The sequence below is a fragment of the Lontra canadensis genome, unplaced genomic scaffold, assembly GCF_010015895.1.
Source record: "Lontra canadensis isolate GAN:19392208 unplaced genomic scaffold, GSC_riverotter_1.0 scaffold100, whole genome shotgun sequence".
In the NCBI taxonomy this organism is placed as follows: domain Eukaryota; kingdom Metazoa; phylum Chordata; class Mammalia; order Carnivora; family Mustelidae; genus Lontra; species Lontra canadensis.
The window spans coordinates 5,129,829-5,153,061 of record NW_022631094.1 but is presented as its reverse complement, the minus strand read 5'-3'; the positions used below and the strand labels follow the sequence as shown (position 1 = coordinate 5,153,061).

At 39.2% G+C, this 23,233-nt stretch overlaps 1 protein-coding gene across 16 annotated transcripts in view; it reads left to right on the top strand.

Moving 5' to 3' along the window:
- PARD3 (par-3 family cell polarity regulator) overlaps positions 1 to 23,233 on the top strand; it is a 649,759-nt gene that overhangs the window by 279,672 nt on the left and 346,854 nt on the right. For all 16 annotated transcript variants that reach the window (XM_032837827.1, XM_032837836.1, XM_032837840.1 and 13 more), the window contains exon 4: positions 15,742 to 15,920. In XM_032837827.1, the coding sequence (XP_032693718.1) occupies positions 15,742 to 15,920 (179 nt within the window). The remainder of the gene's footprint in view (positions 1 to 15,741; positions 15,921 to 23,233) is intronic.

Genomic DNA, 23,233 nt, shown 5'->3' with positions numbered 1-23,233 from the left:
TGTCTGTTCCATTTATCACAGAGTATTCTGGTCCACAAAACTTTGCATTTGCTTCCTGGCAGCTAATGTGTAAAGGGAAGTAAGAAAAATCTTTTAATGTTTCTTTACTGACTCTGCTGACCAACACGAGCTCTGTCGGACTCCTGGCAGACGTACACAATGTTAGTCCGTCTACCCATGAGATTCTTTACGATTGGCTCTTCTTATTTTTCTCTGATTGGCCATACTGCTTAAATTTCTTTGAGCTGGTTACATGCCATGCAAGAAAGAGCTCATTTCTGCGGAAGCATGTTGATGTCCACTGTTCTGAATAGTTTAACAGGCAGAGAATCTAGAGAGGAAGATAAAGAGCAAAAAAGAAAAATGTAAGTGAATCGAAACTAATTTCACAAGAATGAACTTACCATCCTATGTGCTGCTATTTCTGGGCATTTACTTTGCCTTTGAATTATCACCTTATTCTGTTATAACTTGCATGCTTGCATTATAATAGCTTTTATATGAGAACAAGTGTATATAAAAAAGAGGAAACATGCAAGTGCATGTAGATATCCAAGACCACTACAGTGGGGGCCCCTGATTCATGAAGATGTTAGCATGGATCTGCTGGAGCTCAGGGGTGGGTGAATGGGGAATGAATGATAATAGATTAATCTTGCTTGTTGGAGAGACAAGATAGAGAAAAAAAAAAAGATGAACGTATTCTTTCTTGGAAGTCCCATTTTGCTGTTTATACCTTTTATTTACCGATTGTTGAGATGTGAATTATCAGAAAAACACTTCACTGATGTTTGCTACTGAAGCTACTAAATTGGTAGTTTTGCCTGAATTACTTGATCAATTCAACCCAAGTTCCTAAATTGACTAAAGCATTTGACAAGACAGTTTTGGAGAAAATACAGACTATTTCACAAGATTGTAGTAACACGTTGTATGAAAGTATAGATTAAGGGCATCCAACACATTTCTGTTAATTCTAGTATATGTTCCTGACATAGATATAAGAACAAATGTCATCATGGTTACAAAAGCTGATGTAAAACTCAGACATTGTAATAGCCATGAAGTAGGACATTTCCAATGTTATTTTCTAAAGGTTAACTGTCAGGGTTTAGGTCCTCTAAAGAAAAAGTTTTAAAATGGCCTAGGATAGAGTATTTATTTTATAGGCAATGTTTCTAGACAGTATAGTCTTTCTTTCAGTATTTTATTTCTGAGAATCAAAAGCTGTTAGAGCTGAAGAGGTTTTTAAGATCAAATCCATGTCCTTCTTGTTCTAGATGAGGAAACCAAAGCCACGTGAGACTGTGGGGAGCCCAGTGCTCTTGTAATGTGTTTTGAAATATTTCCTGTTTGAATTAAAACCTAAGCATGTATGAGCTTTGCAACAATGGTGGCCTAGGGACACACTTTCTCCTGCTACCCCCCACCCTCCCTCCGGGTGACCCTTCTTTTGTATGTTGAATCAGTGTAGGGTCACATTTGCAGAGAAAACTAAGGAGACATATTAGAAATCTGTGCTAATGCAGATAAATTTTGTAAAATCAAACAAGATTGATTACCATCCCTACTTAATTCAGAGCAAAGGAAGGGAATCTAATTTTTCTATTTTTTCCACACCTCGTTTGCTGTAATGAAAATGGCATTCTGCTTTGAATCACTTTCAATGAAATGATTTTCAATATTGTTGTCTCTGTGACATTTTGACAATTAAAATGTACTTCTCAAGCCTACTGGAAATGCTGCAGTGCTTTTTCTTGTTTTCATTTTTTCCCACTGGCCTGTATCTGTGCTCGTTGCCTAGGAAACTACTATTGGGTTGAATTTTGTTTGCTTGGTTGTCAGGCTGTCAGAGTTATGGGTAAAGTTCTTGGCGTTATATTTGTAAAAGTGGAATAACTATTAGAAATGTTTTATCTATGTTAAAGTGCTTTATCTCCTCAATTAAAAAGCAGCCAAGCAGTTCTTTGGTTTTCTTAAAATAATAGAGGATTTTTCCCCTTGATTATTACTGGAATTTTCTGTTTTGTGGACACATTTGTAGTAGGATTTGAATTGCCACTGTGGGTTAGATCCAAATATAGCACTTCAATAAAAAATTCTTATGTAAATATTTATTTACTTTGGGGACTTGTGGACATATATTATGATTCCTAAAATGTGCAAATATAAACATTAAAATACTACATTAAACATCCAGTGAGATCTTACAAAATGCAGGTCATTTGCCCTGTGTCTGATAAGTTAAAAAAGTATTCTCTCTATATAACACTGAAGTTAGAAAGAAGTTAAAGTTACAAAGAAGTAGAATAGGGACACCTGGGTAACTCAGATGGTTAGGCTATTGCCTTCAGCTTAGGTCATGATGTGAGAGATAGGGATGTTGCTACTTCAGAGCATCATCTGGGAACTTGACGGAATGCAAAATCTCAGGCCCCACCCTTGCATCTATTGAATCAGAATCTGTATTTTTAACAAATCTCTTAGGATTGTTAGGCAGTACTCTCCAGTCTAGCTAGAGCAGCGATTCCTGTCTTGGCTGCATATTTGAATTGCCCAGAGAGCTTGTCAAAGTCCCTAGGCTTTATCCTAGACTTAATTTTCAGTATTTCTGCACAGGGGCCTGGGAACCAGCCTTATTCTCAGATTATTTTTTTTCCCTTTTTTAAAAAATTAATTTCTTTTCAGCATAAGAGAATTCATTGTTTATGTTCTCAGATTATTTTCATGAACAGTGGAGATTTAAAAACTCAAAGGGTGTACACATAATGTGAGATGAGGATGGGGAGATCTTTTAGTACTGATCTGGATTTTGGACCTTTGGTGGTTAAGGTCAGATATAGGAGGGGTATTGGTGGAGAAAGAGAGTTAGTTCTTAATGAGTGCTTAGCATATGCTACATAGTGTTATCCTGAATTGACTAAGTATTAGAAAAGACTGTTTTTGGTGAACATACAGCCTCTTTCACTCCCAAGAGTGTAGTGGCACATTGTGTGAAGATATAGATTGAACCCTTACTGAAAAGCATTTCTGTTTAATACAGATAGTTGTTCCCTACATAGAAATGGAATATGAAGCATTTAATTTCTCTCTCTCTCTCTCTCCATGATATACCCTCCTTCAGTGTGCTACTGCCCAACTCCTTCCCATAAATCTCCTAAAAATAAAATAAGTTGTGATGATGTTAAAAGCCTCAGTTGTTTGCCAGTCTTAGTGAAAGGGAACTTGTCTCCTTCTCATGACCTTTCTTTTTACCTGTAGAGAATGATTGCAGAGATCCCAGCATCTGATGAGTCACTGGCTGCTTACCAGTGACTCTCCTCCCAGCTCTGAGGTTCTTTGTGAGTGAATTCAGCTAATAGACATTTACTACTGGCCCTTGGTGAGATGACCATGATGGTAGATGTTGGTGAAAAAATTGCAAATACATCAGAGCCCCTGTCTTTAAGTTCTTGGTCTTTAAGGATTTCATCCTTTCTGGAGGGGAGCATGATCTCTGTGGCCTGATTATTGAGGCTTGGATTTTGTCGTTACCCCTTATTAACAGGTTAACTTCAGGGGCCCTGGGGGTCTCAGTTGGTTGGGCGTCTGTCTTCAGCTCTGGTTTTGATCTCAGGGACCTGGGATCAAGTCCCACGTCCGGCTCCCTGCCCAGTGGGGAATCTGCTTCTCCCTCTTCCTCTGCCTCTTCCCCTTGCTTGTGTGCGTGCTCTCTCTTTTTCTCTCAAATACATACATACATACATACATAACTTAAATAAATAAATAAATAAATAAATAAATAACAACTTAAGTAGGTAAACTTTAGCCAGGATATCTTGCCCGTGCAACACCAGTTTCCCTACCAAAAAAATGGAAATAATAATAGAACCTATTTTGTAGCTTGTTCTGAGGTATGATCAATTAATATATTAAGGTTCTTAGCACATGCATGACCCCTAGTAAATGCTCAATATATGTTCATGGTTACAGACTTAATTGGTTTATTATAAATGATCAGGATGTATTTACTTTTACATTACTCTTTCCTTGAATGGATTAGATTAGCTACGAAAGATCTCTGCACTTTGAAGGTAATATAAACAGACATGTAGCCATATGTTCCAGAGCCATGAAGTCTTATTGCTGCCTTGGAGCAACCAGTTGGTTCCAAATGGCTTTATTAATAACCAGTATGTACGAGGCTATATGGTAAGAAATTAATCTGAAACTGGAACACATAAGATAGAAAAGTGGATAATGAGCTATTTGGATACTTTTGAAGTGTTTCTGTCATACTCCCCAGTATCAAATAGCATTTCTTCAACGTACACCAGTCCCTAATCCTGTGCTCTGTTTCATTTGTCTTCATAATGCTGATTGCCTTGTGACTCCTCTGTACTTACTTACCCATTGCTCTTCTTTTACCACGAAATCTCACATCATTGAGGGGTTATTTGATGCCAGCAGCTAGAAGAATGCTTAGCATATATGAGGAGGGGCTCAAGAGACCCTTGTCTTGAATGAATGACTTCTGGTACATGCTTATATAATGTCTTTTAGTACCATGAAGATTCAAGTTCAAGTTGGAAACTCTGTTTATGACGAAAATTAAGTATAGAGACCCCAGTGGAGGTTTAATGCCTGAGAATTAAGAAGAGGATTGCCTTTGTGAGGTAGTTGGTGATGGCTAATGAGCTAGCAAAGTAGGTTTAAAAATGTGGTAAAGTAGGGGAGAGTCAAGTTTACATCCTTAAGTCACAGAAAACAGACTAATGAAATAAGTGAATCTCCAGTCCCCGGTGAGGGGGGATATGACACGTTTGTATAGTATTGTGGGATAAAGGTTAGAACAATAAAGGAATGGGAGAAAAATGCTTATCAAAAGTTAACTTGACAGTTCTTGAGAAACTTAAATCCTTAATAAAATAATAGAAGACAAATGCCCAAGGAGAAGGGCATTTAGAGACAATCTTCAACGCAATCAATAATCAACATCCATTTCTGAAAGATAAATTACTTGTCAGATGAAGTTGATAATTTCAAAATTTAATTACATGATTATTGACCTCGATTGGTAAAGCGAAAGGGATATGAGGGATTTGATACAGATATACATATAAAATTGTGTGTGAGAAATTAATTTAGATTTGCTTGTACTCACATACTCATAGGGGAATAAACACTACACAAAAGGTGGTGGTGCAAATTGATAGTAAAAAAACAAACAAACAAAAACCCAGAAGAAAACCCTAAAATGTCAGTGGGATTTCTAGCTGTAGTGTTCTTTACCGATATGTGAAGTAGCAATTCTTTGAACTTTTGAAGCAAAAAACTTTTTTTTTTTTGGTCTTCTCTGGCCATCCGATATTTGTTTTTCTTTACTAAAAAGATTGCCCTTACAATATTTAAGACAGTCAAAGTGAAAAGGGTAGAGATACAGTAACAGTTTAACAGACATTTCCTAAGTGCCTTTTGCTGGGCTGGGAAGTAGGGGTGGAAGCTCTAAAATTACTGAGGTCCCTGTGTTGGTTCATCCAGGTCTCCCTGCCTTGCTTTATCTTTCCTGTGTCACATCTTTAACTTTACACTTTAGCCATGCTGATTTTTTTCCAGTCCTTTTAATTCTCTAGAATTTAGGTGTCTGGCCTTTGCCTCTGCAGTTTTCTCTGAGTCCATGTCTTCTTTTTTCCTCTTCATCCCACTGACCAGACATCAGCATCGCCACTCCAAAACAAAACTGCACACTGACAAACCAAAAACTTCATCTTCATGTCATGGTTGATTCCACAAATGTCTGTTTTAGGGTTGTGACAGTGAAGAATGCAGTAGTGTTCTCTGGGAGCTCTGTGCTAATGGGGAGGCAGATCCTAAAACTTCTGATGAAACAGTGTGGCAAGTGCGAGGGTAGGAACCGGAAGGCCATAAAAGAAACACCTCACTCCTGAAGAATTGGTCAGAGGCTTTCTAAGAGAGGAGACACAAAGAGAATCTAAAAGGATAACAGGGACAGTGGAGCTGTGGCTTCTCTTCTGAAGTCTTTGCTGATGTTCTTAGGAAAGATTCCCCTCTTAGGTGTTTTGGTAGAGCTCTGTTCCTGCAGCCCCGGGAGCATGCTCTAAAGGGCTGGATAATTTGCCTTCTCTGGCGCATGGCAGAGGCCAACTCCGGGCTGCACACCGTGAGCCCCCTGGGGAGGCGGTGATAAAGAGGAGGGGGTTTCTGGTGCTCTCTGTCAAAAGCTGTATTACTGGACTGGTGGGGAGGAAGCTAATAATAGTGCGTTAAAGGAAAAGGGAGAGATGAAGCAGCCGGCTCTTCTTTCTCAAAGATTGCTTGTCAAGGTCCCTCCTGGAACTCAGCCTCTAGTTGGGGCTGTTGGATGTATGACAATAGAGGGCACAGACACTCCTCTGCACACTACTGCGAGGGAGAACATTATCTGTAACAATAACCTAGAAGCCCCCCCCCCCCCGCCCTTTTTCTTTTCTTTTTTAAAAAATCATCTCTAAATATCTTGTTCATGCTTGAAGGAAGGCAGCTCAGCTAGCTCTTGCCGCCGTGCGTGCTTCTGGGTGCACACTCCTGCTCTCTCTCTGTCTTTTTCTTTCTCTCATTGTTTCTTTCTAGCTCATTCTCATGTTCTCGACTCCAGTCCCCTCGTTGCTCATGAGGTATTTTTCTGAAAGTGCAAAAAGAAGCCCCAAATGGAAGGAAGCCAAACTGTTCTCCCAAAGAAAGTCTTTGGTGCCCGCTGTTCACATAGTTTCCTACCCCCTGTGGTTATTTTCATCCGGGCACCTTGTTGTATAGATCACCCTTCTTACCTTGACTTTCATCCTCTTACTAGCGTCTTTTTATCATGGGGCAGGTGGTGGTCTGCTAGAGTATTTGTTCCCTTTTGAATGTTCAGAGTGGGATTCACTTGGAGTGATTTTTCCACAATAAATGACTCTCAAAACCCCTTGGCTCCATAGTCATTATTTTTCAGAATCTCTAGAAGAGTAGTGTCTGGTAGAGGCTCACACGTGTTTGTTGATTGAAGTAGCCAGACATTACACCTGCCAGAGCAACACAAGAAAGGGACACCAAAATTAGATAAAAGGGAAAAGATCACCCTGTGAAGCTTTGCTTTTTCTCTGCTCTTTGGGCTGGCCTGAACATTCCCCGATGGGCTCCTGGCAGGTGCTCAGGATTCTGGCATCAACTGACCATTTTCCCTGAGCTGGAGCTACCTTAGTAAAGGGTCTGGGGACACTAAGTCTTTATATACAGGACTCAGTAGATAGTGCGTATTTTTATAAGCTGCTGGTTATTTACCGCTGGCTAGGCCCTACCCTCTCCTTCAGGATGCAGAAAGGTAAACGTGAAAGGCTTTTTACCTCTGACCCGTTTCTTAAACACCCTCACTGTCCTCTTTCCTATTCTCAAAGACAACAACTAAGGAACCCCTGGGTTGCATCTTTAGTCATTGGGAAGTTTTTGTTCCTGACTGATGTATTTGAACCAACTTTAAAAAATTGTAGTTCCTGCTTTGGGGGGTTTTGTGTGTATGTGTGTGCACGCACGTGTGTGTTGGGGGAAGGGAGGAAGGACAGTTACAGTGAATGGGGTGCACACTTGTCCTCTGGTTAAGTAGCTGGTGGACGGCATTAGAGGTGAGGACAGAGTGCAGTGGGAGAGGGAGGGCGGAGAAATTCCACTAGCATCCCGGGCTACAGAGCTTTGTTGCACTGCTTGCGCCCATTCTGGCTGACTGGGCCAGGCGCTCCTGCTACATGGGTCAGGCTCCAGGCTCTCTGGCTCGTGCCTCAGGGGTTCAGGTGGGGTTGCACCTTCCGGGCACTGACGGAGTGCAGGAAGAGAGGGGACAGGCCTCTTGCCTGGGCTCCTTCCCCGCCCAGCTGTGGTTTGTGGGGAGCTGCGTCCTCAGAGTGAAAGCCACATCTCCCCTTGCCTTGGGGAGCTAAAAGCCTCACAATTACTTGACCCCCTTGCTGCTCTTCCTTAGTCCTGCCATATATTTGTAAACAGTCCGTCCTTTAGATTTTCCTCACTGACCCCTTTCTGAATCAGCCAGCTGTTTTGCTGCTGGGCCGCCGAAGCTGGATGTGATGGATTTGAGGAGTTAGGACACTGAGCAGTGGGGACGTGGTTGGGAGGAAGGGCAGATGCTGGGCAGTCTAAGTTAGTGACATTGGTGAAGGACAGAGGTATCGCACAGTGGCGCGTGTTGGAGAAGCCGTCCGTGTGGGGTGGCCGACAGGGCGTGCTGGGTGTGTGTGGTGGCTGAGCCCTGGGCCGAGAAGAGTATTCTCGGAAATAGTGTTAAGAAGATTCTTAAGTCCTGATTGCTGCAGGCCTTGACACTGAGGCCTCTGTCCTGGGATTTTCTGTTTAATTCTTGGGAGGGCCGGCTGGCTGGCTGGCTGGCTGTCTTGTTTGTGTATATATATGTATGTATGTATTGTGTATGTTATGTTTGTATCATTTAATATGGCTAATTGCAGAATCACATGCAGTTGTGAGAAGTAATACAGAGATTCTTTGTGTCTTTCCCTCAGTGGTAGGATTTTGAAGAACTGTAGTATTGTATCACACCGATATGAACATTGATACAACCTGCCTTCCTGACTCCGATTTCTCCATTTGTGCTCCTATGAGTATTTGGAGGGTGTTTGATCACAATGGTTGTATTATCAGTTTCCAAGTGAGAATTCTGATGTTACGAATTCAGTGTGCCTTGGAAAAATTTTTGGTTTTTCTTTGGAAACATTCATATGACATTGACACACTTTTCCCTTCTTGTATGTGTCTAAGATTCAGTGGGACCATTGAAAACACGCTGTTATCTATAGAAATGTGCTTTAAACTCAACCTCCCTCCAGAATCACCTGTTTATCTCTAGTGAAGTGTAAGCATATTGTGGATTTGACGCGCCTCAGTATAGCTGGGTCACCCAGGAGCAGGATGACCTTTGACCCAACCCTTAAACTACCTCGCTGGGCCTCCGTGCACTCATCTGTGAATGTGATGTTTCAATTTATTTTCTAGGTCACCTTCCAGCTATGGTAGTCTTTATTTATTGCTTGTATATGTAAAAAGATAGTTAATAGCAGGGTGATAAGGCTCATTTTATATCCTTGTGAGTTATTCACTGTTCTTAGAGCTTATTTTGTGCCTTGCCTTCCACACATTTCTTCCAGGGATTTCACCTCAGTCAGTGAAACACTGAGAAGCACCTTTATAAAAAGGGCAACATATATTGGAAGGTCAGCTTTGCAATATTGATGACAGGTTTTTATCCCCGTGGCATGTGTTAATAACTTGGTTCTCTTCCCTGTGAGATGTGTCTTTAGAAAATGTGTAATTGCCCTGAAGATCCGGGAGACAGTCTTCATTTTGCATCAAGAGTAATTATGCTGTTTGCATCATAAGTTCTAATAGAACTTGTGTAACTGCATAGTATTTTTAGATTTGATGAAATACCTTGATGGCTTATGCCCGTCTTCTTGGAAAGGGTTTATTCATTGCCTTGAGTGGTTAAATAATTTAGAAATCACTAGAAGAATAAAAGAAGAGAAGCAAATGGGAAAACTGATTAGGAGTGGGTAGGGGTGTGATATTTAACAGTTAAAAATGTATATATCTGCCATTTTAGTATTTGCTCTAATTCATTATTAGATTTGCCATTTTCCACTTATTTAAAAGGCACCTTACCTAGAGAGGCAAATCAATATTTACAGTGCATTAGTGACACAGGGAATTTGAAATCTTGTGATGAGGGTTTATTGCTGTTTTATCCACTCTTCAAAGGAATGCACACATCAAACAGTCTCCACTCTCGTCCTGGACCCAGCGACATCGCACCAGTCCCCGTGCGCTCCAACCAGCAGCTTAATTATTGAAGATCCTCGTCTTTGAATTTTCTTTTTTAATATTTCAGAGGATGTACTTAGCAAATCTATATATTAAATAAATCAGAAGATTACGGAGAAAGTTTTATTCTCGTGTTTTTAAATGCATTGATTTTCCTAAAATTGAGGATGAGGAATTGTAAAAATAATGACCGAATTACCTTAAACAAGAAGCTTCTATTATTTCTAATTACTGTAAAGAACACAGATTACATCAGCACATTAGAATGCTGAAATAGGCCATGGGCCAACCATGGGGGAAAAGGCTCTATTTGTATTATTTTCCTCGGAGGCCAAGACAGAATTGTATTCTTTTTACAGTATATGTCTTATCAGGACTGTGAAAGGTGGGAAACCTGTCTGAGGAGCCAGGCAGTTGTATTTTATGATGGTTTCTGTTGATAAGGCCAGACGTTTATAGTGATCTCAGGTGCAGCTTGTCAAAAGACCGCATGCCGTTTGTGGCTGCTTCCCCACCATTCCCTACAACTCAGGTATTTTCCTTCCCCCGTGTTGCTTGTAATACTTCGAACTGTTTAAAAAATAAATAAATAAATAAACTGTTTAGAGGCACCTGACGATGGCTTTTGATAATTCTCTGAAACACTTTTGTATTTTCTCTAATTCGTTTTTCATAAATTATTATAAGTTCTGTTAGGATGAGGCTTGTGCTTGGTAGGGGGTCACCGATACAGGTAAACATATGTAGAATCACACATTTTTTTAGCATCAGAAAAATTTTGACCCCATCAGAGCCACCTGTGGTCTTGCTAGATGAGGAGCCTGAGGCCTGGAGAGGGCAGTGACCCGCCAGGCTGTCCACTGGTCTAGGCCAATGTTTTTTTTTAATGTCCTGGGCCCTTGGGAACCACTCAGATCATTTCAAGGAGGCTGTTAGGGCAAGACTGTTTTCAGAATATTACCAAGTACATACTGTGTTTTTCACTGGGATGACCATCTGCACCAGTGGTGCTTAGGCACTGATGGGTAAAATGCAGGCCCCGCGCACCAGTGAGGACATTGGCACCAAATATATTCATTACCCAGCACTTTACTCACACTTTGAAACACAAGCCATTTCCATCTGTTGTCCTTGATAAAGCAGCAAAAATGACTGCTTTTATTACGTACTGGCCCTTGAGTCTCAGGTTTAATATTTTGTGTGATTAAAATGGCAGGTAGGCATAAAGTATTTGTACGTATTGAAGAGCAGAGATTGTCTTGAGAAAAACTTCTACATGACGGGTGTGCGCTGGAAGTGGAGCCAGCCCTTTTTTTAGTGGAGCACCACATGTTATTTTTCCTCTTGGTTTTTTTGTGAAAAAGGACAGAAAACTGTGGTTCTTCAGGCTTTGGTGTCTGGCAGAGTTTCCAGAAAATAAGTGAAGTGAGCCTGTTGCTCCATGGCAAATAACGGACAGTATTTATTGCCAAAGAAAACACGCAAGCCTTCTAGTGAAAATTAGATTTTGGGAAACATAAATTTTCCCACCATTTAATGACTTTCGTCATGAAATGGGTAGTGATATTCACATATGTGATTTTCTGATATGAAGAAATAGATCAGCCTTTGTAAGAGCGGTATAAGCCAATAGTATATTCCAAGTAGCTAATGTTACAGAATTCTTTCATGAGTAAAAGATCCAAAGTGTAAGACAGACAAGGAGATTTTAATATATAAAGAATGAGAAGTTTACATTCCATCTTGCAAGCTAACCTCTGAGAAACTCTCATCTGTCAAGTTTTGGTGTGGTATCAAAGAAGAGTATCTACAGTTTGGGAAAGATTATTAAAATACTATTGCAGCTAAATATTTGTGGAGTGCTTTTTTTCTTTGTATGCTTGTCATGTGGCAGCACGTTGAAATCAGAAGCAGGGATGAGAATCCAGATGTCATCTATCAAGCAAAATGGAAAATAGTGCTGCTCTCCCAGCAAATAAACTTTGTTTTATAAAATAGAGTTTTCTAAAATTCTGTTGTTTATGTTAACATGTAAATGGGTTTATTATTGTTAAGTTAAAAATGAATTAAGGAATAAATATTTAAATTATTTTCATTTCCACTTCAAATACGGTAAACAGCCCTAGCTATAAGCCACACAAACAAAAGCTCTTGGGGTCCTCAGTAAATTTTAGAGTCAAAGAGTCCTGAAATCAAAATTTGACAGGCACTGGTCTAGGCTGGTCACCTTTGGGGTGTTCTTTATTATTTTATAGATTGTACTTAAATTTAACCAGGAGGTTTTTCTTTCTTTAACACTTCTCAAAAAGGGATGGCTATTGTTTCAATCTATATGCATAACTAACATAATATTTCATTAACTCTCTAAAATCGAATGTTGCTATTTGTTAAAATCAGTGTATGACTTCTCAGTGTATATAATTCTACTTAGGAAACAACAAACATTTTTCCTTTTATGAAAATGAGACTCACATTTCTGTCTCCAAGTAGCTAGAAATGGAATTTGTTTTCTAATGACCTGCTAATTAATAGAACTAATTTCATGATTTGGGTAGTGAGTCAGCACTGACCCAGGCACCAGGAAATTGTCCCTGAGCTCCTGTCATCTTGCTGAGCCTCAGCTTACTTATCTGTGAGGTGAGTCACATGTTCCTCTGTTGTGATGTGATGCAGAGACTCAAAAAAAGACTCCAATCATTCCAAGTTAAATCAGTGGTTCTGATCCAAGATTACTTAGGTGTGTATAAACTGGATAAAAATGTCTTACAGTTTTCATGGAACCATAAAACCAAGAAGAAATTATAAACCAATACAAATGCCCATCTCGCACCATCATTGTGTTGCTGAGTCTGAATCACACGCACTATGAATGTAGACCGACACTGTGTGGCCCGGAGACTTTGTGTTGGGACCTAGTGATGCTGCTGGTGTGCACTAGGATTCAGTTCTTCCAGTGCAGTGAATTGCAAGAAAACCTTGATTTCAAGATCATCATGATATCATTTGTCATTCTTTTATGAAGACCACATTGTTTACTTTTTAAATTGAGTTCTGTTCTTTTCTCATTAGCCTGGGACTCAAATCACCTTCCTGAATGTGACTGTGGACAGAAATGTAAATGTGGGACCTTGAAATTGCATCAGGGTACTTGGTTACTAGGTACTACAAGCGAAAGATCCAGACTGTAGTGTTTCCTTTAATGGACATCCCTCAAATGAAAACAGAATGAAATGAAAACGGAAAGTGTAATGTGTGAAGAACTGACAGGAAGGGCCGGCTGATAGCGCCTCTTCTGGGACATCTGTCATACCTCAGGTCCTGTACACGCTGCCCTGGGCAGTGCCCTACATCTAGCCAGGAGTCTTCGGCCACAGGGTCTGCAGTCTTTGCTGCACCATAGCCCCTTTCTAACCCCTTCTCCGCCCCCAACATCTGCAGTTTCAAGTTACAGATACAAGAGGTAAAAAGCTAATTATTTTTGTCTGTTTCTGATGAACAGATTAACACAGTGACCATGTCCCATCAGGAGATGCATCCTGGATGCAATTTATTTCCTGGGGGAAAATTTTTCAAAAGCAAGCATCTTCTTTTGTCTAAGCAAATTCAGTGAAATTTTATAGTTCCTGGATTTATTTTGGGGTTGAAGTACTTTTATCTGATTGTTTTATTGTAGTCAGTACTTCTGTACCACTTTTTAGAGACCATCTTTTGTGAGTAGTGCTTCTTTTAGATTTACACACAGATGCACACATACATGCTTACACATGTGTGCACGCACACACACACATACACGCAGATGCATACACACATACACAGAAACTGAAGTGTGCGTAGTACCTTAACCACTAAATAATTAACAGCCCAGTAATTGGAAAGCAACAGAACTCATATCCAAGAAGCAGTATTATAATTGGCCAGAACTGTTTTACTCTTCCCCCTCCTTTTTTTAGTTTTCTGCTAACATTTTTGATTTGATCAATCTGGGAACAATTTTATTATTTTGTGGGGAAGTCTTTCATAGCAAGAGCATTGAAGTGTTAACACACATAGATGTATATTTTTGTGAACTTGTTTTGAGAGTCACTATATAGTTCTTGGTGTGTTTTATTTTTGGGTGCAATGTATAAGCGGTAAGGGCCATCACGAGGTTTTTTTTTTTTTTTTTTAAGATTTAATTTATTTATTTGACACAGAGAGAGATCACAGGTATGCAGAGAGGCAGGCAGAGACAGAGGGGTAAGCAGGCTTCCCACTGAGCAGAGAGCCTAGATCGCAGGACCCTGAGATCATAACCAGGCACCCCGTGAGTTTTTTGCTTACACTTAAAAATTGGCAATGATTCTTCTGTATAATTTTCATGTGTGTGTTTCTCCCAGGAAATTAAGATAACTACTAACAATATTAAATGTTCAGCATATTTTTTTTCTGGTAGTATTTCTCAGGCTCTCTTACTATCAAATCCTTATGATGTAGAAGCACATGTTAAAAGCAATATTATATTTATATGCTTCTGTTTCCTCTGATCATTTCTAATTTGCTTTAACATCTTTCAGACTATTGGAGTAGCAGTGGTTTAAATATCACCTTCAGTGTGTAGAGTCTGTTTTCAGTTGAGCGTCCTCTAGGATCTGTATACCCATACTGTTAGTGCATCAGTGTTCCAAAAATGTTTTTCATGGAGTAGGTGATGGATTTATTTCACCCTGAAAGCTGTTTTGTTAGAGACTATTTATTCATTTATTTATTAGAGAGGGAGAGAGTTGGGGGGAGGGGCTGAGGGAGAGAGAATTTTAAGCAGGCTCCTCGCCCAGAGCAGAGCTCCACGGGGGGTTAGTCTCATGACTCTGAAATCATGACCTGAGCCAAAACCAGAAGTCTGATGCTTAACTGACTGAGCCACCCAGGCACCCCTGTTAGAGATTTTTAAAGAAATACATACCTTACATTCTAGTTTTTAAAAAACAAGCTGTCTCTAACATAATCTAAATTTTTTGTCTTATATTTATTACGTTTTTGAGTGATTTTGCTTAGTTGATGAGTGGAGTTTTGGGTTTTTGATTTTCAGTGTTAACAGACTCATGTGCTTTTGTTCTTAGGTCTGGTTTTATAGTTCTGTTCCTTCTCTCCTTTACCAATGATTGTATCTGTTCAGATATGCTCAGGGCTATTGATACAAATATTCACCTGAGTTTGTTAATGATTATGTGAGAGCAGTTGCAAACAGATTCCTCTGTTATGTGAATACACTTGCTGAAACACTGTCTTTCATGAATCCTGTATGTGAGTATATGCCAGATTCTACCTGCATATTAGCATATTACTTTCAAGATTTCCATTCTCTGAAAGATAAGAAATGTGATTGTGCTCTGAGTTTTCAGATAGTACTTCTTTGAACAAAATAATTATCTTATTTAGCAGAATTCCTTACTAGATGAGCCAGGAAGTTTAGATTGTGTATTTTTAATCCCAGTATGGTTAAAAGTTAGATAGAATTTGTTCCATGGCTCGCATCATTATTTACATTTTAGAATATGTACAGTATGTATTATTAGAGAGCGTGTGTGCGTGTGTGAGCACAAGGGGCAGAGGGAGAGAGGGAGAGACAATCTCAAGCAGACTCGTCGCTCAGAGGAGTGGGACTCCATCTCACAACCCTGAGATCACAACCTGAGCCAAAACCAAACCTGAGTCCAACGCTGTCTACTGCACCACCCAGGTGCCCCTGTATGATATTTTATTTAAAAATACTGGGATAATAGACTGGTGACCCACTGTCACCTTAAGTGTTACTCTGATTTTTGGATTTCACTGCCTTTATCCTAATATGTAGTTTTCAGACACGAGTTACTTTTTAAAAAATATAATGCTTTTTTGTATTTATAGATATGCCTCTTCATGTCCGACGAAGCAGTGACCCAGCTTTAATTGGCCTTTCAACTTCCATTAGTGATAATAATTTTTCTTCTGAAGAGCCTTCACGGAAAAACCCCACACGGTGGTCAACAACAGCTGGCTTCCTTAAGCAAAACACTGCTGGTAGCCCTAAAACCTGTGACAGGAAGGTAACCATTTCTGTTTTGTGTCTTCTTCGTGTCAGTGGTGAATGTCAGCTGCTGACTGGGTCCTTTGCTTCTAGAGCGTCTTCTCTGTGGCCCTTTGTGTGTGTGTGTGCGTGTCAACTTTTCCCTCAAAGTTTAGATGACTTCCTATTTTATAGTGCCCTTGCATTTTATATTAAAATTCATGCTATGTATTTATTTATTTATTTATCCATTTTTAATAGATAATGTATTTATGATTAACAATGAAGACTTTTTTGACTTGAAATATATGCACGTAAAGTCTCTCACCTACTTTGTCTCCTAGTTGCCCTCTTTCTCTTCGGGGGCAGTCCCCGTACTAGCCTTTTGCATGTCCTTGCAAAGATGTTTTACACATGTGTGAGCAGATATTCATATTGGTTCCTGAGGTACATTAAAGAAATTACAGCATTATGGACTTTTAAGGATAAAGGTAGAATCCCTAGTCTAACTACTCTATTGATAATTTTTTCTTCCTAGAGAAAGGAAGTGTACTGCCTAGTCTTAATAACATTTTCTTCTTTGAGCCAATTCAGTTCAGTCCATGGCCTAATTTATTTAGTCTAAAAGAATAAACTTTATTCTATTTTTTCAATTTGTTTCTTAATGCTCTTTGTCCTATATTCCTACAGAGCCCTTATGATCCCTGTTATATCTCTGTCCTTTCACTCAGTGAGCTTTAAGCTGTGTTTGTTATTTTCATTGCTGAATCTGTAGAGTCTCAGTAAACATCTATTGAATGAGTTAATATTTTTTTCAATGCAGCAGTAATTGAGCACCATGTGTATGTTGAATTGTACTAATAACATGTTAATATGGAAGTGAGTATAGCTTGATGTTTGCCTGATTTATCCTTTGCATTTATGGGAAAGTACCTGTTTTAAAATTTCTTTACTTGTTGCATTTCTACAAACACTCATTTGTAGTAGTTCATTTCTGGAAAAAATAATATAGAGAACACCTAGAGTACCTTAACTGAGAAGAATCTTCCAGGAAAGGTTTCATTTTTCTGAAATACTTCATTACGTATTTGATGAGGAATCAAGTTGGAGTGTCTTCTCATTGAGACTAGCTTGGAATTTTAGCATGCTTGACCATGAAGTAAACCATCCAAAGAAGCAGTATCCAATTTATGAATAAGCCTCATGACATTTAATTTGTGTTCAGAATAGATTTGATTTACATGGATATTTAGAAGTGTATAAACAAGTAAAGTTGACAGTTTAAAAAAAGCACTATTAGAAAGGTTTTCACGTGGTTTAAGGATAGTGCGTCAGAAGTCATTGAGGTAATCAGGATTTTCTTTCTAATTTCTTCAACACCTTGGGTAGGTGAGTCAGCTTCAGTTGCACAAACAGAACCACCGTGGCTATTTTAAACATAAGCAAACAAACAAACTTAATACTTAGAATTGGAGTCTCAGAAAATCATTGGAAGAGCTTGAAGAGCAGGCCGTAGGCTGGGCCTCTTCAAGGACTTCCTGAACCATGCAGTCCTGTGCATCTGCCTGGGAAGGGAGTGACCTGGGTCCTTCCCCTGCATCTGCCCACCGAAGGCTAACACGCTGTCTCCAGGTGTGCTCACCCTGCTGCTTGCCACTTGTGCAGCTGGGAACTGAACCCAGAAATGCCTCAGCAACCTCCATTCTCTCCATCAGCAGCCCAGGACAGTTCTTCCCTCTTCCACAACCACCATCTTCCACAACCAGCTCTTGTGTCCAGATGTGCAGAACGCGGTTTGCCTCTGGATCCTTACCTGCAGGGGAGGTTTAGGAAGTCGACTTCAGCCTTCTAGCTGCAGCAGAGGGAGGCAAGCTACCAGAGGACTGTAAGGCACCCTGCCAGTGAGTCACCTAAATAACATATATCTAAATAACATATATTGGCACCTGGGTGGCTCAGTCGGTTGGGGGGCTGCCTTCAGCTCAGGTCCTAGGATTGATGATGATCTCAAGGTCCTGGGGTTGAGTCCCACATTGGGCTCCCCACTTGGCGGGGAGTCTACTTCTCCTTCTCCCTCTGCCCACTGCTCCCCCTGTTTGTACTCTTCTCTCTCTCTTTCAAATAAATAAATAAAAATCTTAAAAAAAATAACATATCTATCACTGTAAAAAATTTGGGAAACTCGTGCAATACAAAGTTAAATTATTTATAATGATAAAATGCAGCAACACCTAGTATTAAGATAATAAGGAGTAAGCACCCATGGCACATACACGTACTCACGTACACACACATGTACCACACGGAGTTGGAGTCCTACTGTGTCAGCATACTGGGCATCTTTATCATTTCTACTTTGTTTCATATCAGGGATTTCTTCTGGTGTGAATTTTATTGGAAAATATATATGTTTAGTGGGGCAGGGGGCAGAGGGAGAGAAGGAATTTAAATAGGCTCTATGCCCAGTGTGGGGCCCAACTTGGGGCTCGGTCTCACAACCTTGAGATCATGATCTGAACCAAAATCAATACTCAGACGCTTAACTGACTGAGCCACCCAGACGCCCCCCTGAAAAAAATTTTCAATGGATGCAGAATATCTCATTGTAGAATATAATTTATCATTCTCTTATTGTTGGACATTTATTTATACTATTTTCATTTTTATTCACATTATGAGTGTAAGTGTTGTGAGCCAAATTTGAATGTAGTTCTGTTTTCAAAAATGGTTATCCATTCAGTAAGCTTTTTCCCATGTGAAACAGTATTTAATGTAGCCAAATGCCCACACTTTCTCACTGGAAAGACCTCAAATTCCATGTACATCTTTAGATGAAATCATGTTCACATACAACGCACATAAAGGATAATACATAATGAATTTGTCCTTTGAATTATCTTTGGCTTTACTTTTCAAGTACCCATTTCCTAAGCTTGCTGTCAAAATTTTAAGCTGTTTGTATTAAAATCTGAGAGATTCTCTTTTTTGTATGTGTATATCCATCTTATGTTCATTTATAAAACGATGTCTTGTATTTTCAGTATTCAGAACGGGTGCTTGGAGGAAAGTATACATGGCTGATCAGTATTAACTTGATTTCCTTCTCTTGAGGCATGAGAGCTTGCCTATGCTGGGTGATCTCAAGATGCTATACATTTTTTTTTTTTTTAAAGATTTTATTTATTTATGAGAGAGAGAGAGAGAGAGAGAGCACAGGCAGACAGAATGGCAGGCAGAGGCAGAGGGAGAAGCAGGCTCCCTGCAGAGCAAGGAGCCCCATGTGGGACTTGATCCCAGGACGCTGGGATCATGACCTGAGCCGAAGGCAGCTGCTTAACCAACTGAGCCACCCAGGCGTCCCGATGCTATACATTTTTATGAATATGTAGTGGTTTAGGTTTTCTATATAAATGCATGGAAATAGAGGAGTTAAGGATTCATAGTCTTGTGATGCATTAATCTCTAATAGATAAAATAAGTTGACATTTTTCTATAACTCATCAACATAGTTAAGTGATTCTCTATTTTTCTAAGTTAATGAGCAAAACACACAGTTTTGGAATGATGTCACCAGTCAGTTGAAATCTTTTATTTCTGAACGAGGCAGTTCCATTCAGGTGTGTTAGAGTGCTACCGTGTTGAACTCGCTCCTGTGGCTGAAAACCGAGGTGGGAGGTGGAGTCTTCCCAGTTCATGTAGTTATTACACTATCAAATTAGAGGGCAACGTAGACAGATTTTGGTGCAACAAAACCAGGTGAAAGCTTGGAGAGACCAAGGGTTCTATGGGCTTCTGGATTTCTTAACAGTTCTTCATTCTTTAATTTAGAAGTGACATGTAGAATAGAAGAGAGTCCTGGCTTTTTAAAAAAGTTCCTTGGAACATTGACTCACTCCTGTTGCCCAGCATTTTGTGGCTGACTGCCTTTTTCAACTCTTTTAGAGAACATTTTTTACTCACACTTAGCATGGAAAGTATATTGCTAGAAAATGTATTTTCATTTGAGATTTTGCACGTGCTTAATATTTCATCTTAGGAAATAGTATTTCAATCAGTGTGAACACTTAAATCATTTTGCTACCTCTTTGGTCATCCTTATTAAGTCATTGTCCCTGCAAATAAAGTCTAACTAGTGTGTGGAGAGCATTTGATTCATTCCATCAAGAACAATGTAATGAGGCACTTATCAGAATCAGCCAGCCATGAAGTTTCAAGGATAAAGTCTGTGCATTATTTCATTGTGTACTCGTTGTAAGCCATTATTCCTTTCCCCCAAAGACTAAGAGCTGTTGCCTTTCTAAGTTATCTGTCCCTTTCACCAACCCCTTCCCTGCCCCACCAAAGAAAATTTACAAAGGTAGTTGAAAACAAAGGTAGCATTAAGAACATATCTTGAGGGGCGCCTGGGTGGCTCAGTGGGTTAAAGCCTGTGCATTTGGCTCAGGTCATGATCCCAGGGTCCTGGGATCAAGCCCCACATTGGTCTCTGTGCTTAGCAGGGAGCCTGCTTCCCCCCTCTCTCTGCCTGCCTCTCTGCTTACTTGTGATCTCTGTCAAATAAATGAATGAAATCTTAAAAAAAAAAAAAAAAAAAGAATATCTTGATGTAAGGGGAAGAAAGTCGTAAGACAACATTTTATATTAGCATCAGTGTCTTGTAAATTTTTATTTTTAAAGTTCTTAAGAGACCTTAGAATATTTCTGACACCCTGGATTTATTTTTTCTTAGTTGCTTGACATGTTTGGTATCTGTCCAGTACTCCTCATATACACAAGCTCCTGGAAGAGTTGCTGTCTTAATTGTCTTTGTCATCTTTTTTTCTGTTCATTAAAAGTGTTAGGAGATATTTCTTCTAACTTTAGAAAAATACTTACAGAAACATTTCTGTAGTATATTTTAAGATTCTCCCCATAGTCTTTTTCTTATAATACTACTATTTGCTCTTTGCATTTATAAAGTAATGAAAAGTATAAAGAAGCAAGTAAGTAATTTGGAATGGTGTAGATAAGTGTTATTGACAGTTTGGTGTATTAACTTGGGACTCTGGAACAGAGCTCTGTATAGTTGGTGGCTGTCCCTATTACCAGTGGGGAATCATTTAATGAATATGGTTTAATTTCTTAACTTTTTTTTCTAATTTTGTCTTATATTGAGAGCATTTTCCCATGTCATAAATATAGATAGCTTGCATAATGTTATGTCTGATTTTTTTTTTTTGTAGTTGGTGTTTATTATTTTATTTGGTGACTTTCCTGTTGCTTGACATTTATACTTGGCCAATTTTTTTTTTTCCTCTAATAAGTAACCTTTAGAAGTACCCTTCAGAAAAGATCCTAATATATTAATTTATATTGACATCTCTTATTATTTTCTTAGAACAGTTTCCTGAAGTAGACTTATTTGACCGAGGGAATGGATATTTTTAAAGCTACTGATAATTGTTTCTCATACGTTCATGACTAATAAAGTGTGAAGTACTTATGTTGTGTAAAGCACTGTGAGGAGGCCCAGATGGAGTGAGCTGTGCGATGAGGGGGAGGATAAAGAAAAAGAAGCAAGTGGTACTGTTCCTGAGTTCTGGAACTTACTGTCGCACTATAGACTTTAATGGCTCCCACTTGGCTCTGCATCAGAATCACCTGTGAACTTTAAAAAGATGAAATACACTTGTAGCGATGGATTCATTTACCTATTTCAGAAGATTTGTGTGTTTACTTAAAGCTGCTTTACTGACTTCAGTCTTTTTTTTTGAGTCCAGCTGAAAAGGAAGTGTGTTTGTTTGCCTGTTAAGAGAGGGTAAATAAGAGTATTATGGCTATTTTGAGATGTCTTCTTTTAGGCTAATTTTCCTATCATAGCAGAATAGAATCTGGAACATTTACCGCATTTGGTTTTGTGATATTTCACTTCTCATACTTAGATTGCTCAAATATATCATTTTAAATCAAAAGTCCATTAAAATGAAATTTTTTTTGAGTTTTAAATAAAAGTATTCTAACAACCTCCTGCGATGTTGGGTCCTATCCGGTCAGTGCCAAATTAGAATAGGACGTATCTTTTCTAAATAGAAGCTCTGATACAAATAATATACCTGTCTATTGTTCCTTGGCATATTGTCCTCCACCCTCAATCTTAGTTGAACGTGCATTTCAATACATCGGGTCAAGGCACCGTGTTCCCATATCATGTGTGAAGCCACCAATGTTAATTCAGACACAAGGGACTTCCAGAAAGTGCCCACTCCTTGTTTTATTCAGAGTTAGAAAACTTTGGCAGTTTCTATGCTGACAGTGTATTAGTTAACATTGGCTCCTACTTCATGATACTCTAAAATAGCTGCTTGCTTGCTCATTCATTCATTCATTCATTCATTTTTTACAGAGTTGTAGTCTGTGTTTACCTGTTTATTTGCTGCCTCATCCTCCTTCTCAACCATTTGGCTTCGGAGTCTCTGCTTCTCCTTTATGCTTTTTTTTTTTTTTTATATATTTTATTTATTTATTTGACAGACGGAGATCACAAGTAGGCAGAGAGGCAGGCAGAGAAAGAGGGGGAAGCAGGCTCCCTGCCAAGCAAAGAGCCCGATGCAGGGCTCCATCCCAGGACCCCGGGATCATGACCTGAACCGAAGGCAGAGGTTTTAACCCACTGAGCCACCCAGGCGCCCCTCCTTTATGCTTTCTAATGGATAAGGCTAGTCATATTGGTACATTTGAGTATGCTATTTCATTTTTAAGCTAGTACATTTGACCAGGTGGCTATTGAAAAACGTTGTCTGTCTTTTGTCATTTGTGAGCCAATCGTAGATGTTAGCTAGTTACAGTAATCATCTAAAAACCTCACAGGATGAGCTGAGATCATCCCCTAAAACCACGTTTCCTCTGCAAGAGACCTATAGCTGTGTTTAATTTTCTGGGGCATTAGCTTCAAGGGAGATCCAACTGAGACCTAAATGTTAGACCGTTTTACTGCAACATTTGTATTTCCCGTTAAAGGCCTCTGAAACTATAAATTTCACCCTTCTATTTTGCATATTAAAAGATCTTCATTTGATTGCAGTACAGTTATGTGCTTTTAGTAAGTGATGGTTATAATCATTTCTACAATAGGCTGGCTTCAACTGCCAAGCTCACCTAGTAAGACTTGTTAATAACCTGGTCTCATCTATTTCTGTGTCACAGGTAGGGATATAATCTATCTTCACTTGCTTTGAATATTATAATTTGTGTTCAAAGTTATAAAATCCTAAGGTGCTATTGAGAAAATTTTTGAGCCTGGATGTGGTATTTTTAGAGTTCACAAGCCATTCCAGAAACATAAACCAAAGTAATGTGAAAATCTTTATTGAGTAC